Raw genomic sequence first — 13852 nt, 5'->3', positions numbered from 1 at the left:
ATCTGCTTTGTCAATGCCCCTTAGCATCTTGTATACCTCAATTCTATCTCCTCACATTTTTCTCAGCTCCAGAGAGAATCGGCCTACACTGGCTAACCTCTCTTCATAAGACAAACCCTTCATCTCCAGAATCAAGCTAGGGAACCTTCTCTGAACCAGCTCCAATGCAATTGCATCCCTCCTCAAGAAAGGGCACGAAAACTGTACACAAGTGCAGTCTCACAAATGCTTTACACAATAGCAATAACACTTCACTTCTGTCACATTCTATACCTTTAACAATAGATATGAAGATTCCATTTGCTTTCCTTATTACCTGCTATACCTTCATCCTAGTTTTTTTGCCATTCGTGCACGAGGACACCCAGGTCGCTAATCATTTGCCTTTGTATTTTTCCTATCAAAATGGATAACCTCACACTTATTCACTTTAATCTCATCTGCCAAATTTTGTCCTATTCACTTAAACTCTCCATACCCATTTATAAATTTCTTCTTTTGTTATCACAACTTACTTTCCCATCTATTTTAGTGTCATCTGAAAATTTGGCTGTGGTATCCATTATTCCCTGTATGCAGTGATTAATGTAGATTATAAAGAGTTGGGGTCCGAGGGCTGAACCCTTTGGCACCCCAATACTTACATCTAGCCAACTCAAAAAGCACCCATTTATCCTGACTTTCTGCTATCTGCTTGTTTGCCAATGTTCTATCAAAAATAATAAATTATCCCTCATCCCACGATGAATGAACCATTTGTGTGGCACCTTATCAAATACTTTCTGGAACTCCAGTTATACTACATCTACAGGGTCATCAGTATTCACTTTGCTTGTTACATTTTTGAAGAACTCAAGCAAATTTGTCAAAGGTTTCCCCTTCAGTTGTCTAAAACCTTAGTTCAACCTCACTGGGAGTGTGGACATTATATCTTAAGAAGGATGATTAGACCATGGAGGAAGTTCCAAGCAGATTTACAAGAATGATACCTCGGCTTCACGGGTTTAATTATGAGGAGAGATTAGAAAAATTTGGCCTTTATTCTCTCGCATTCAGAATGTTGAGGGGTGATTTAATAGAAGTCTACAAAATATTCACAGGGAAGGTCAGGGTGGATAAGGATAAATTATTTCCACTAGTTGAAGGCCTAGAACCAGGGGCCATAATCTAAAAGTTGGAACCAAGTTGTTCAGGAGAGATGTTAGAAAACAATTCTATACGTAGAGAGAGGTGGATGTTTGGAACCCTTTTCCTCAAATAGTGGTGGATGCTCGTTCAATTATTAATTTTAATCCTTACAGTGCAGAAGGAAGCCATTTGGTCCATCAATTCGGCATCAACAACTATCCCTGTAACCCTACTTATTTAGCCTGTTAATCTCCATGATACTAAGGGGCAATTTAAGATGGCCAATCCACCTAACCTGTACATCTTTGGAGTGCGGGGGCAAACCACAGCTCCCAGAGGAATCCACACAGACACAGGCAGAATGTGCAAATTCCGCACAGATAGTGACCTGTGGCCAGAATTGAACCTGGGTCCCTGCCGCTGTGAGGCAGCGATGCTAACTACTGTGCTACCGTGCCACCATATTTTAAGTCTGAGATACTTTTATTGAGCAGGGGTCACAGAGGAAGGGGAGAGAATATGGGCAAGGACAGATCGATTACTGACATCAGTAGGAGAGAAAATGCAAGAATCTTTAACAAAGAATGTGGTAAAAAATAATGGTAAATTTGGGCGCAGTCAAGATTGACCCATGAAAGGGAATCCAGTGCAAAATTAAACCCGGGTCCTTGGTGCTGTGAGTCAGCAGTGCTAACCACTGTGCCACTGTGCAAAATGCAATGAGCAGAATAGTGGAACTAAAGCTGATGGATGTAGAGTATTTAGATTTTCAGTAAGTTTTCAATTAAGACCACACAAGAGATTAGTGAACAACTTGTTGTTCCGTGGGAGCATTGAAGAGAGGCTGCGATTTGAGAGTGGAGAGCTGTGGGTGAGCAAAAGCGACTTTTTCTTTTAAAAACTAACTTTATTTTTTAGTGAGTTTAGTGGGTTTTTTTTTGATTGTTTTTTTTTAAGTTTGACCCCGGAAGTAGTTGCGAGGGCACTCGGGTCACGTTTTTTTTTTCACCCGACTATAAATTAGACCGGAGGGGTTTCCCGATACTCTACACGGGTAGAGTATCCCAGCCCTCCCCTCTCCCCTAACCTAAAAAAAAGAGAGAGAGAGGGGCTCTGTCTGAGAGCTGGTAAGACTGCTTTTGTATTTGTGTGTGCTGTAAGTGCTTTGGCTCACAGGGCCAAAGAGATAAGGTAAGTTGTAAGTTTTTTTTTTCCTTTTTTCCTTTGGGTTGCTATAAGGGGTAAATATGAGTGTGAGACCTGTATGTTGTTGCCAATGCAACATGTGGGAGGTCTTGGAGGCTCCTGGCCTGCCAGACATCCACACCTGTGCTCGGTGTGTGGAGTTGCAGGCCCTACGAAACCAGGTTAAGGAGCTGCAAATGCAGCTCGAGGACCTTCGGCTAGTTAGGGAGAGTGAGGAGGTTATAGAAAGGAGCTACCAGCAGGTAGTCACACCAGGGCAACGGGATGAGGGCACTTGGGTTACCATTAGGAAGGGGAAAACGCGGGTGATGGGGAGCACTCCGGTGGATGTCCCCCTTCAAAATAAGTACTCCGGCCTGAGTACTACTGGGGGGGACAGCTCATCTGAGGGAGGAAGCGATGGCCAGCTCTCTGGAGCTGAGCCAGTGAGCCAAAAAATCAAAAAGGGAAGCAGAAAGGTAGTATTAATAGGGGACTCCACAGTGAGGGGCACGGACAGGCGTTTTTGTGGACGTAGAAGGGAGTCGCGGATGGTGGTTTGTCTCCCTGGGGCTGGGATCCGGGATGTCTCTGGGCGGGTCCCAGACATCCTGAAAGGGGAGGGTGAGGAACCGGAGGTAGTAGTACATATAGGTACTACTGATGTAGGTAAGAAGAGGGAGGCACTCGTGAAAAGGGACTATAGGGAACTGGGTAGGCAGCTGAGGAAGAGAAAAGCAAAGGTAGTAATCTCAGGATTGCTGCCTGTGCCAAGGGAGAATGAGGGAAGAAATGAAATGAGGTGGAGGGTGAATGCGTGGCTGAGGGACTGGTGTAGAGGGCAGGGATTTCGGTTCCTAGATCACTGGGACCTCTTTAGGGGTAGGTGGGACCTCTATAGTAGGGACGGGTGGCACTTAAATACCAGGGGGACTAGTATCTTGGCGGGAAGACTGGCTAAGGCTACCGGGGGGACTTTAAACTAGAAAGGATGGGGGGAGGGAACTGTGATGGGGAAACTGGGACGGAGGAGGTTCGCTCCCAGGTAGGGGAGGACCGCAGGCAGTATGGGAGGGAGGTTAGACAGGTGGTGGAGATGGGAAATGCCCAGACTGAGGGGCTGAAGTGTATATATTTTAATGCAAGGAGTATAGTGAATAAGGTAGATGAGCTTAGGGCGTGGATAGCTGTTTGGGATTGTGATGTGGTGGCCATTACGGAGACTTGGATGTCTCAGGGACAGGACTGGGTACTTCAGGTGCCAGGCTTCAGGTGCTTCAGGAAGGACAGGGAGGGTGGCAGAAGGGGTGGTGGCGTGGCACTGTTGATCAGGGATAGTGTCATGGCTACAGAGAAAGAGGATGTCGTGGAGGGATTGTCTACAGAATCTCTGTGGGTGGAAGTTAGGAACAGCAAAGGGTCAAAAACTTTGCTGGGTGTAATCTATAGGCCGCCCAATAGTGACAGGGAAGTTGAAGTGCAAATAGGGAAACAGATTCTGGAGAGATGTTTTAATAACAGAGTTGTCGTGATGGGAGACTTCAATTTCCCAAACATCGACTGGAATATCCCTAGGGTAAGGGGTATAGATGGGGAGGAGTTTGTTAGGTGTGTTCAGGAAGGTTTCCTGACGCAGTATGTGGACAAGCCTACGAGGGGAGAGGCTGTACTTGACCTGGTACTGGCAAATGAACCAGGGCAGGTGATGGATCTTTCGGTAGGAGAGCATCTTGGATATGGTGACCATAATTCTATCTCCTTCACAATTGCGTTGGAACGAGATAGGATCAGGCAGGCTAGGAAGGTGTTTGTCTGGGGTAAGGGGAGATACGAAGAAGTCAGGAAGTTACTTGGACAAATAAACTGGAAGGAGGCGTTCTTAGGGAAAAGTACCGAAGGAAGGTGGCAGATATTCAAGGAATGTGTGTCTGGAGCTCTGAATGACAACGTTCCGATGAGACGAGGGGGTTTTGGTGGGTCGAGGGAACCGTGGTGCACAAAGGATGTGTTGAACCTAGTCAGGAAGAAAAGGAAGGTGTACAAGAGGTTCAGGGAATTAGGAGATGTTAAAGATCTTGAGGAGTATAAGGACTGTAGGAGGGAACTTAAAAGGGAAATTAGGAGAGCCAGAAGGGGTCATGAGAAGACCTTGGCGGGTAAGATTAAGGAGAATCCCAAGGCCTTCTATAAATATGTGAAAGGTAAAAGGATAAGAAGAGAAGGGATAGGACCTATAAAAGGTGAGGGGGGAAAGGTTTGTGTGGAACCAGAAGAAATGGCGGAGGTGCTTAACGAGTACTTCGCCTCAGTATTCACGGTGGAAGCCGATCTGGGAGATTTTGTTATGGATTTGCAGCAGATGGAAAGGATTGAGTACGTGAATATTAAGGAGGAGGATTTGTTGGAACTTTTGAATTCTATCAAGGTAGATAAGTCGCCGGGACCAGATGGGATGTACCCCAGGATACTGTGGGAGGCGAGGGAAGAGATTGCAGAGCCCCTGGCGATGATCTTTGCGTCGTCAATGGAGACGGGAGAGGTTCCAGAGGATTGGAGGATTGCGGATGTAGTTCCTATTTTTAAGAAAGGGAACAGAGATAGCCCGGGAAATTACCGACCGGTGAGTCTGACCTCAGTGGTTGGTAAGCTGATGGAGAGGCTTCTGAGGGACAAGATTTACGAACATTTGGAGAGGTTTGACATGATCAGGAATAGTCAGCATGGATTTGTCAAGGGCAGGTCGTGCCTTACAAGCCTAGTTGAGTTCTTCGATAATGTGACTGAACACATTGACGAAGGAAGTGCCGTGGACGTAGTGTACATGGACTTCAGCAAGGCGTTTGATAAGGTCCCCCATGCAAGACTTCTTGAGAAGGTGAGAGGGCATGGGATCCAAGGGCCTTTGGCCTTGTGGATCCAGAACTGGCTTGCCTGCAGAAGGCAGAGAGTGGTTGTGGATGGGGCTTTTTCTGAATGGAGGTCAGTCACCAGCGGAGTGCCTCAAGGATCTGTTCTGGGACCCTTGTTGTTTGTCATTTTCATAAATGACCTGGATGAGGAAGTGGAGGGATGGGTAAGTAAGTTCGCTGATGACACGAAGGTCGGTGGTGTTGTGGATGATGTGGAAGGATGGCAAAAGTTGCAGCAGGACATAGATAGGATGCAGGACTGGGCGGAGAAGTGGCAGATGGACTTCAACGCGGATAAATGTGTAGTCGTCCATTTTGGCAGAACCAACGGGATGAATGAGTACACTATCAAGGGCAGAAGTCTGAGTAGTGTTGAGGAGCAGAAGGATCTTGGGGTCCGGGTCCACAGGACTCTTAAATCGGCCTCGCAGGTGGAGGAGGTGGTCAAGAAGGCGTATGGTATACTGGCCTTCATTAATCGAGGGATTGAGTTTAGGAGTCGGGAGGTAATGCTGGAACTTTATAAGACCCTTGTCAGGCCTCATTTGGAGTATTGTGCGCAGTTCTGGTCGCCTCACTATAGGAAGGATGTAGAAGCTATTGAAAGGGTGCAGAGGAGATTTACAAGGATGTTGCCTGGACTGGGAGGCATGCCTTATGAAGTTAGGTTGAGGGAGCTGGGACTCTTTTCCCTGGAGAGACAAAGGTTGAGAGGCGACCTGATAGAAGTTTACAAAATGTTGAGAGGAATAGATAGGGTGGACTCTCAGACGCTATTTCCCCGGTTTGAACTGGTCGCTATGAGAGGACACAGATTTAAGGTGCGGGGAGGGAGGTTCAGAAGTGATGTTAGGGGTAAGTTTTTCACTCAGAGGGTGGTGAGTGAATGGAATCGGCTGCCGTCAGTGGTGGTGGAGGCGAACTCGCTGGGGTCTTTTAAAAGACTTCTGGATGAGTATATGGGGTTTAATGAGATTGAGGGTTATAGATAGGTCTGTAGGTTGGTAGGTGATGATGTGATCGGCGCAACTTGTGGGCCGAAGGGCCTGTTTGTGCTGTAGTGTTCTATGTTCTATGTTAACTTCGTGCACGAGAAATTTGATGGAATAATAACAGATAAATGGACAGAAAACACGAGAGTAGGAATCAAATGGTGTTTTCTTTTAAACAGTGCTCATGTTCTGCTCTCACCAATGCTCTGCATCAATAAAGCATAAACTCTATACCTGCTGGAGAGCACTCAATCTGACTGTGAAAACTCACGATGAAACAGGAATTCTATGCTGGAACAGGCAGATCTGCCTGGCCTTGGTTAGGTGTATCTGTGCAGCACCCTGTCAACTAAGCTGCTAAAAGTATTGTGCAGCTTGGGGTCTTTTACCATACTCATCATGAAGCTGGGTGTGGCATATAGTTTGCTGTCAGCACTGCTGGGTCATCCAATTCCACCAAACAGATTATCTACAGCTCATTACTTGTTCTCGAATGTCTGTATGCCTTCCTGATAAATGATGATTTTAAAAAAATTCCCAGAATATCAAAGAGACCAGTCCAAAATCCAAGAGCAATTCTATTTCACATCCTGAGATTGGTGCTCTATTCCTCTGGTTATACAGATCCCTTCACTTCTTTGACACACAGTGCTGATGGCTTCAGACACTTCAGACTGTGGTCACGGTGGACAGAGCGCCCTTCATTGACCAGTACTTCGCCAGAGTGGAGAAGCTATGACATCTTTTCCGGAGCCTTCAACATGTCATTGATGAAGACGAACATCTCACCAAGGCCACCCTCAACCCCCAGTTTTTGCCTTCAAACAACCACACAACCTCAAACAGATCATTGTGCGCAGCAAACTACCCAGCCTTCAGGAGAACAGTGACCTCGACAGCACACAACCCTGCCAAAGCAACCTCTGCAAGACGGACTGGATCATCGACACGGATGCCATCATGTCACATGAAAACACCATCCCCCAGGTACACTTGCAACTCAGCCAATGTTGTCTACCTGATATGCTGCAGGAAAGGATGTCTTGAGGCATGGTACATTGGGGAGACCATGCAGATGCTACAACAACAGATGAATGAACATCGCTCAACAATCACCAGGCAAGAGTGTTCTCTTCCTGTTGGGGAACACTTCAGTGGTCACGGGCATTCAGCCTCTGATCTTCGGGTAAGCGTTCTCCAAGGCAGCCTTCACGACACACGACAACGCAGAGTCGCTGAGCAGAGACTGATAGCCAAGTTCCACACACATGAGGATGGCCTCAATCGGGATCTTGGGTTTATGTCACACTATCTGTAACTGCCACAACTTGTGTGGGCATGCAAAATCTCACTAACTGTCCTGGCTGGAGACAATAAACATCTCTTTAACTTGCGCTTTACCCTTTCTCCACTCACATTGTCTGTAACTTTAAAAATTGATTACTTGTTAAGACTTGCATTCCAACCAGTATTTTGTAAATTGAGTTTGTATCTTTTTATGCCCTGTTTGTGAACTTAAATCTCACTCACCTGATGAAGGAGCAGCGCTCCGAAAGCTAGTGACTTTTGCTACCAAATAAACTTGTTGGACGTTAACCTGGTGTTGTGAGACTTCTTACTGTGTTCAGACACTTAACCAGGGGAACCCACAGAAAGATAAATATGAGTACAGGAGACTCTAGGGATTAACAAGTGGAAGTGTGAATCTGGGATCTTAAAGTCTGTTTAGTTTCTTCACAGCTGTATTGGTAATCAGGAAAATGAATATAAGAGCTTTACCGGGAATAGTGGGTTTCATCATTTCTCTCCACGCTGTGCACTGAGAAAGGTATTTGAACTTCCTGATAGACAGGGCGGCATCAAATACTGAGAGTGTGCGCTCACCATCACTAATCCTGTAAATGTTAAAAAAAGCAAGAAAATATCCGAAGTGAAATGATAATCTTGTTTTTTTTAAATTAAAAAATGGATAATTTATAAATTCTAAGGCAGAGAATGGAAACAGCGATGCCCTGAAAAAGGTTCAAAATCTGATAACAGCCATCACACACTGCAGGAAGTGATGAACATTTAGCCTGCCCGCCTGTCTACTTGGTGTATTATAGACAAAGTTTGTAGAACAAAGACAAAGGCTGAAAACATCCCAAAGCTGAATATCCAATTCTGCAATCCCTGGGCCCCACAACTCTCCCAGAATCCTGTTCTCCTCTACTTCCGACACCTTGAACATCTCTGATTTTGGTCATTCCCCCATTGAGAGCTGGACCTTGAGCTGCCGAGATCCTGAGCTCTGGAATTCCCTCCCTGATCCTCTCTCTCTGTTTCTCTTTTGTCCTTCTGAAATCCACCTCTGTCATCCGGATTAATATTTCCTTATTTGGCTCTGTGTCAGTTTAGTTTATAACGCTCCTGTGAAACTCTTTATGATATTAACTTACAATAAAGGTGCTATATGAAGACAGGTCTTTACTACAGTGGTTGTTAAGGGCACAGAGCCAGTTTGTATTTAGGATAAAAATAGAATCGGTTCCCCCTTTAATGTGAGACCTTCTCGGGTTGGTCAGGCTCCATGCAGGGACATGGGTGACCCACTCCTTGGAAACATGGACTCTGCGGTTCTCTCAGGGTCAGTGGGAAGGTCACAGACACTAACAGCCAACATTGGGCAAGTGATCCACTTCCGGCCTGGGAACCAGATTGTATTAATTACACTTCCCGGTTATTTATTACAATATTGTAGCAGTTATGTAAAATAATTGTAATAAAGGCAGTTTTTTAAAACTCTGGTCCGTGAACTACACACTGAATTTCCATGGCCCAATGACAGGTCATTTAATGTTGTGACAACAACCAATAAATAAACGAAAATGACATTTTATGTTAATAAACAGCGGATTTCAGTCAAGAACATGTCTTACCTTTCCTCCCGACAAGCTTCCTCCTGAAAGAAATGAATCAGGAACAGTGAGGGTGACAGTAACAGATTTCAGGAGCAGTTAGACAGGCTGTTGAAATGAGCAGACTCAGAGAAGATGAGATTTCATACGGCAATGTAAAGTGATGCATTTTGGAAGGAAGATTGTGGAGAGTCAAATGAACTGGAATTGAACATCAGTCCCGCTCACAGACACAGTGACTCTCACACACCATACCAGACACACCCATACACTCACAACATGGAACTGGAACTGGATTACAAAGGGAGTTCCCGGAGAAAATTGAACTCGAGAAACACAGAAATAATCACAAGGCAAGTGTGAAGATCAAGACTCATTCTCAGGAGGTTTCAGATATTCCCAGGAATCTGCAGACAGTGTGGGAGCCGTTAGTTCAGAGACAGCAGGAAAATAGTTCAGGAAGGGACACAAAATTCTGTTCAATTTGGTTAGTATTTTCAGTAAATTCTATATTAATTTCACAGTTACCATAAGTTACTTAGTGACTGCGTGAAGTTTCCCTGAACTGAGCCACAATATATTCCCTCACCTTCAGAAATATCAGCTCGTCTTTTTGCTCCATTTGTTTCTGCAACTTTGAGAGTTTCTCCTCAATAGAATTTAAATTCTCCTGAATCTCTCGAAGGTTTCTCTCCATTGGTTCTAGAATGCATTCCTCTTCTTCCCGGAGATCTCTGAGTAATCGCTGCTCTCTCTCAGTGAGAATCTGGTGCATTTTAGTGAACTCGGATGTGATGTGGGTCTGCAGACTGTTCGACTGTTCCTACCCAATGAAGTGTGAGACATAATTAATGTCCCGCGATAAAGGGAACAAAACTAACCGAGATCCCAGAAAATCAGCACAGAGAGACCTTACCCTAACTTCAGAAATCTTCCCTTTCTGTTTCTGTTCCGTAACTAGAACCGCCAATTTCTTCTCTGTGAGAGAGTCTAAGGAAGATTTCAGCTGATCCTGGGAATGGGAGAAAAAAAATCACAGAATGAAAGTGCTGGATGTTGAAAATGTGATAAAATTATCATCTTATAAAATATTTTCCATTTACCTTGTAGATTTCAACAGCTTCATCAATGGGCAGGAAGTTGTGGGATTTGTGTTCCCGCGAATCTCTGCAAGTGTAACAGATCAATTTCTTGTCAGTTTCACAAAACAGCTTCAGTTCTTCCTGATGTTTCTCACAGTGAAGTTTACTTTCCTTCTCTTTCGGATTCAGCTTTAATTCTCGAGCTTTCCTGGCCAGATTCGCTAAGGCCCGATTTACCCTGAGGTTTTTTTCTCGAAACTCCTCTCTACATTCCGGGCAGGAGTTTTTCTCCTTCTTTTCCCAACACTGGGTGATACAGGAGCGGCAGAAGTTGTGTCCACATTCCAGTACTACCGGAACTGTGAAGAAATCGAGACAAATGGGACAAATTGTCTCCTCGGTCCAACTCTGGAGCTGTTGTGTGGAAGCCATGTTCACACTCAGCACTTCCTGATTCAAGCCGCATTCAGTTTCGGTGTTACCGCCGCACATCCTCAGTTCAGCTATTTCCTGATGAAGTTCACTGCCGCACTCAGGGAATTATTATTACAGAGCGGGCCATGTCCTCTCCACTTTCACACTGGAGATAAAAACTGGCGCGGTCGAAAGGGTAAAGGAGGGAATTCATTGAACCCTGTTGGGGGCGGGTCGGGCTCCCGGGAATGTTGCCAGTGGAAAGAGGGAGAGCGTGAGGGAAAAAGGAGGGAGAGATGAGCGGGATCGAGATTCCATTACACTCCTCTTCAGTCTGAACTCGCTGCCGACTAAAACCACCCTGGTGAAACTCGGTGTGAGATCCAGATCCAGAAACTGAATTGTGTTCATGACTGCAGCCGGTCACATAAAAACATCAAATACTATAAATGTCAAAGAGAAATTTACACAAAAGCTACCGGGAAGATATTTAGAGGGTTCGATCTGTGAAGTTTGGTTCATGTTCGAAAGAATAACTTGCGGTTTTATAAATGTTTCTGAATCTCTCCCGGGGACCCTGACCCAGAGAAACATCAACTGATAACGGAGCAAAAACAGAAAATGCTGGAAAATCTCAGCAGGTCTGACAGCATCTGTGGAGAGAGAACAGAGCTAACGTTTCCAGTCTGGATGTCTCTTCGTCAGATTCCAACATCCGCAGTAATTTGCTTTGAACTGATGAATGAACATTTGAAGTGGAATCTCTCCTCCAATATCCGGCGGAGTTTGTTCACACAGAGAGTGGGGAGAATGTGGAAGTCGCTGTCACATGGAGTGGTTGAGGGAGAGAGAGTCGGCGCATTGATAGGGAGCTTGGATCACAAGATGATCTTTTACCGCACAGGTTGTATATGGAGTTTGTTTTGTGTCTGTTTGAAAAAAATGAGCTCACCATTCGACGAGATGGATTTATACACTGAAATTCTGAAATAATTCAATCAATGCTGCTAGAATTAGTTGGCTTTGAAATCCGCAATAAAAATTATTTAAATATAAATTGTTGTGCTAACACGAGGATTTAACAACAGTAATAGTGGAGAACAAGTGATTGGGGAAATCAGGATCTGAACAGGGTCGCTGTCAGCCTTGGCATCTAGACTCTGACTTGTACAAGTCAACTCCAATCTACTGCACTCCTGGTTTGTCGGTTCAGCTGGTGAAAATCGCAATAGGATTCATTCTGCTGGATGAAATGCCGGACCTCGTTAGACTTCACAGAGGACCATAGAGTCACTGAACAGCATAAAATCTACTATGATCCCGATATGTTCCATCTAAAGTGTATTCTTAAATAATTATTAATCTGAATTTACTGAGTTCACTGTTACATAAGAACATAAGAAATAGGAGCAGGAGTAGGCCATCTAGCCCTTCGAGCCTGCCCCGCCATTCAATAAGATCATGGCTGATCTGTTGTGGCTCAGTTCCACTTTCCCGCCCTCTCCCCATAACCCTTAATCCCCTCTCTTATCAAGAACCCATCAACCCGCTTCTTAAAAATATTTAGCGAGGCAGCCTCCACCACTTCAACGGGCAGAGAATTCCAGAGATTCACCACCCTTTGGGTGAAGAAGTTCCTCCTCAACTCCGTTCTAAACCGCCTCCCCTTTATCTTGAGGCTGTGCCCCCTAGTCCTACTGTCTTTTTTGAGCGGGAAGAGTCTCTCCACCTCTATCCTATCCATCCCATTCATCATCTTATACGTCTCAATGAGATCTCCCCTCATTCTTCTAAACTCTAACGAGTACAAGCCTAGTTTATTCAGCCTCTCCTCATAGCTCAATCCCCTCGACTCCGGTATCAGCCTAGTAAACCTCCTCTGCACTCCCTCCAGGGCCAAAATATCCTTGCGCAGGTGCGGCGCCCAAAACTGCACACAGTACTCCAGCTGCGGCCTCACCAATGCCCTATACAGCTGCAGCAAGACCTCCCTACTTTTATATTCAATCCCCCTCGCTATGAAGGCCAGCATCCCATTCGCCTTCCTGACCACCTGCTGCACCTGCAAGCTGGGTTTCTGCGACTCATGCACAAGGACCCCGAGGTCCCTCTGCACCGTCGCCTGCTGCAGTTTTTCGCCACGTAAGTAATAGTCCTTCCTACCATTCTTCCTACCAAAGTGGACCACCTCACACTTGCCAACATTAAATTCCATTTGCCATTTCCTGGCCCATTCGCCCAGCCTATCTAGATCCTTCTGCAGACTCTCCACACCCTCCGCACAATTTGCCTTTCCCCCAATCTTGGTGTCATCAGCAAATTTCGACACCCTGCACTCGGTTCCTTCCTCCAGATCATCTATATAAATGGTAAATAGCTGAGGCCCCAGCACCGACCCCTGGGGCACCCCACTAGTCACCAACCGCCAATCCGAATAGCACCCATTGACCCCCACTCTCTGCCTCCTATTTGACAACCAATCCTCTATCCACGCTAACACCCTACCCCCAACTCCATGTCCCCTGACCTTCTGCAATAACCTCTTGTGAGGTACCTTGTCAAACGCCTTCTGAAAATCCAGAAAGACCACATCCACCGGCTCTCCTCTATCCACTGCCCTAGACACATCCTCATAGAACTCCAGTAAATTTGTCAGACACGACTTCCCTTTAATGAAACCGTGTTGCGTCCGCCCTATCAAGCAATTCCCTTCAAGATGCCTCGCAATTTCCTCCTTAATGACGGATTCTAACATTTTACCTACCACAGACGTTAAACTAACCGGCCTATAATTCCCCGCCTTTTGCCTGGCACCCTTCTTAAACAACGGCGTAACATTAGCCGTTTTCCAATCTTCCGGCACTTCCCCGGAATCCAGCGACGTCTGGAAAATAACCACCAAGGCATCCACTATAACCTCCGCCATTTCTTTCAGAACCCTCGGATGCATTCCATCCGGTCCTGGGGACTTGTCCACAATCAGCCCCTCCAGTCTGTCGAGCACCACCTCTCTAGTAACAGTAATGTCATTAAGACCCTCCATTCCTACCACCTTTCCATCGCTAACACCCGGCAAATTATTCACGTCCTCCTCCGTGAAGACAGAAACAAAAAAGTTATTCAAGACCTTAGCCATATCCCCATCCCCTACCACTAGCTCCCCTTTCTCATCCTCTAAAGGACCAACGTTCACCCTATCCAGCCTCTTCCTTTTTATATATTTATAAAAACTCTTGCTATCCTTT

General features: G+C 45.6%; 1 protein-coding gene across 1 annotated transcript in view; it reads right to left on the bottom strand.

Moving 5' to 3' along the window:
- LOC145337763 (uncharacterized) overlaps positions 1-13852 on the bottom strand; it is a 98871-nt gene that overhangs the window by 34676 nt on the left and 50343 nt on the right. The window contains exons 15-17 of the mRNA XM_080182609.1: positions 10929-11003; positions 10361-10552; positions 9133-9155 (exon numbers count right to left, since the gene is read on the bottom strand). Coding sequence (XP_080038735.1) covers positions 9133-9155; positions 10361-10552; positions 10929-11003 — 290 coding nt within the window. The remainder of the gene's footprint in view (positions 1-9132; positions 9156-10360; positions 10553-10928; positions 11004-13852) is intronic.

This window comes from Carcharhinus amblyrhynchos, unplaced genomic scaffold (genome assembly GCF_965287045.1).
Source record: "Carcharhinus amblyrhynchos unplaced genomic scaffold, sCarAmb.v2.hapA scaffold_73, whole genome shotgun sequence".
In the NCBI taxonomy this organism is placed as follows: Eukaryota; Metazoa; Chordata; class Chondrichthyes; order Carcharhiniformes; family Carcharhinidae; genus Carcharhinus; species Carcharhinus amblyrhynchos.
Note: the sequence above shows the minus strand (reverse complement) of the source record. Positions and strands in the feature narration are given on the sequence as shown.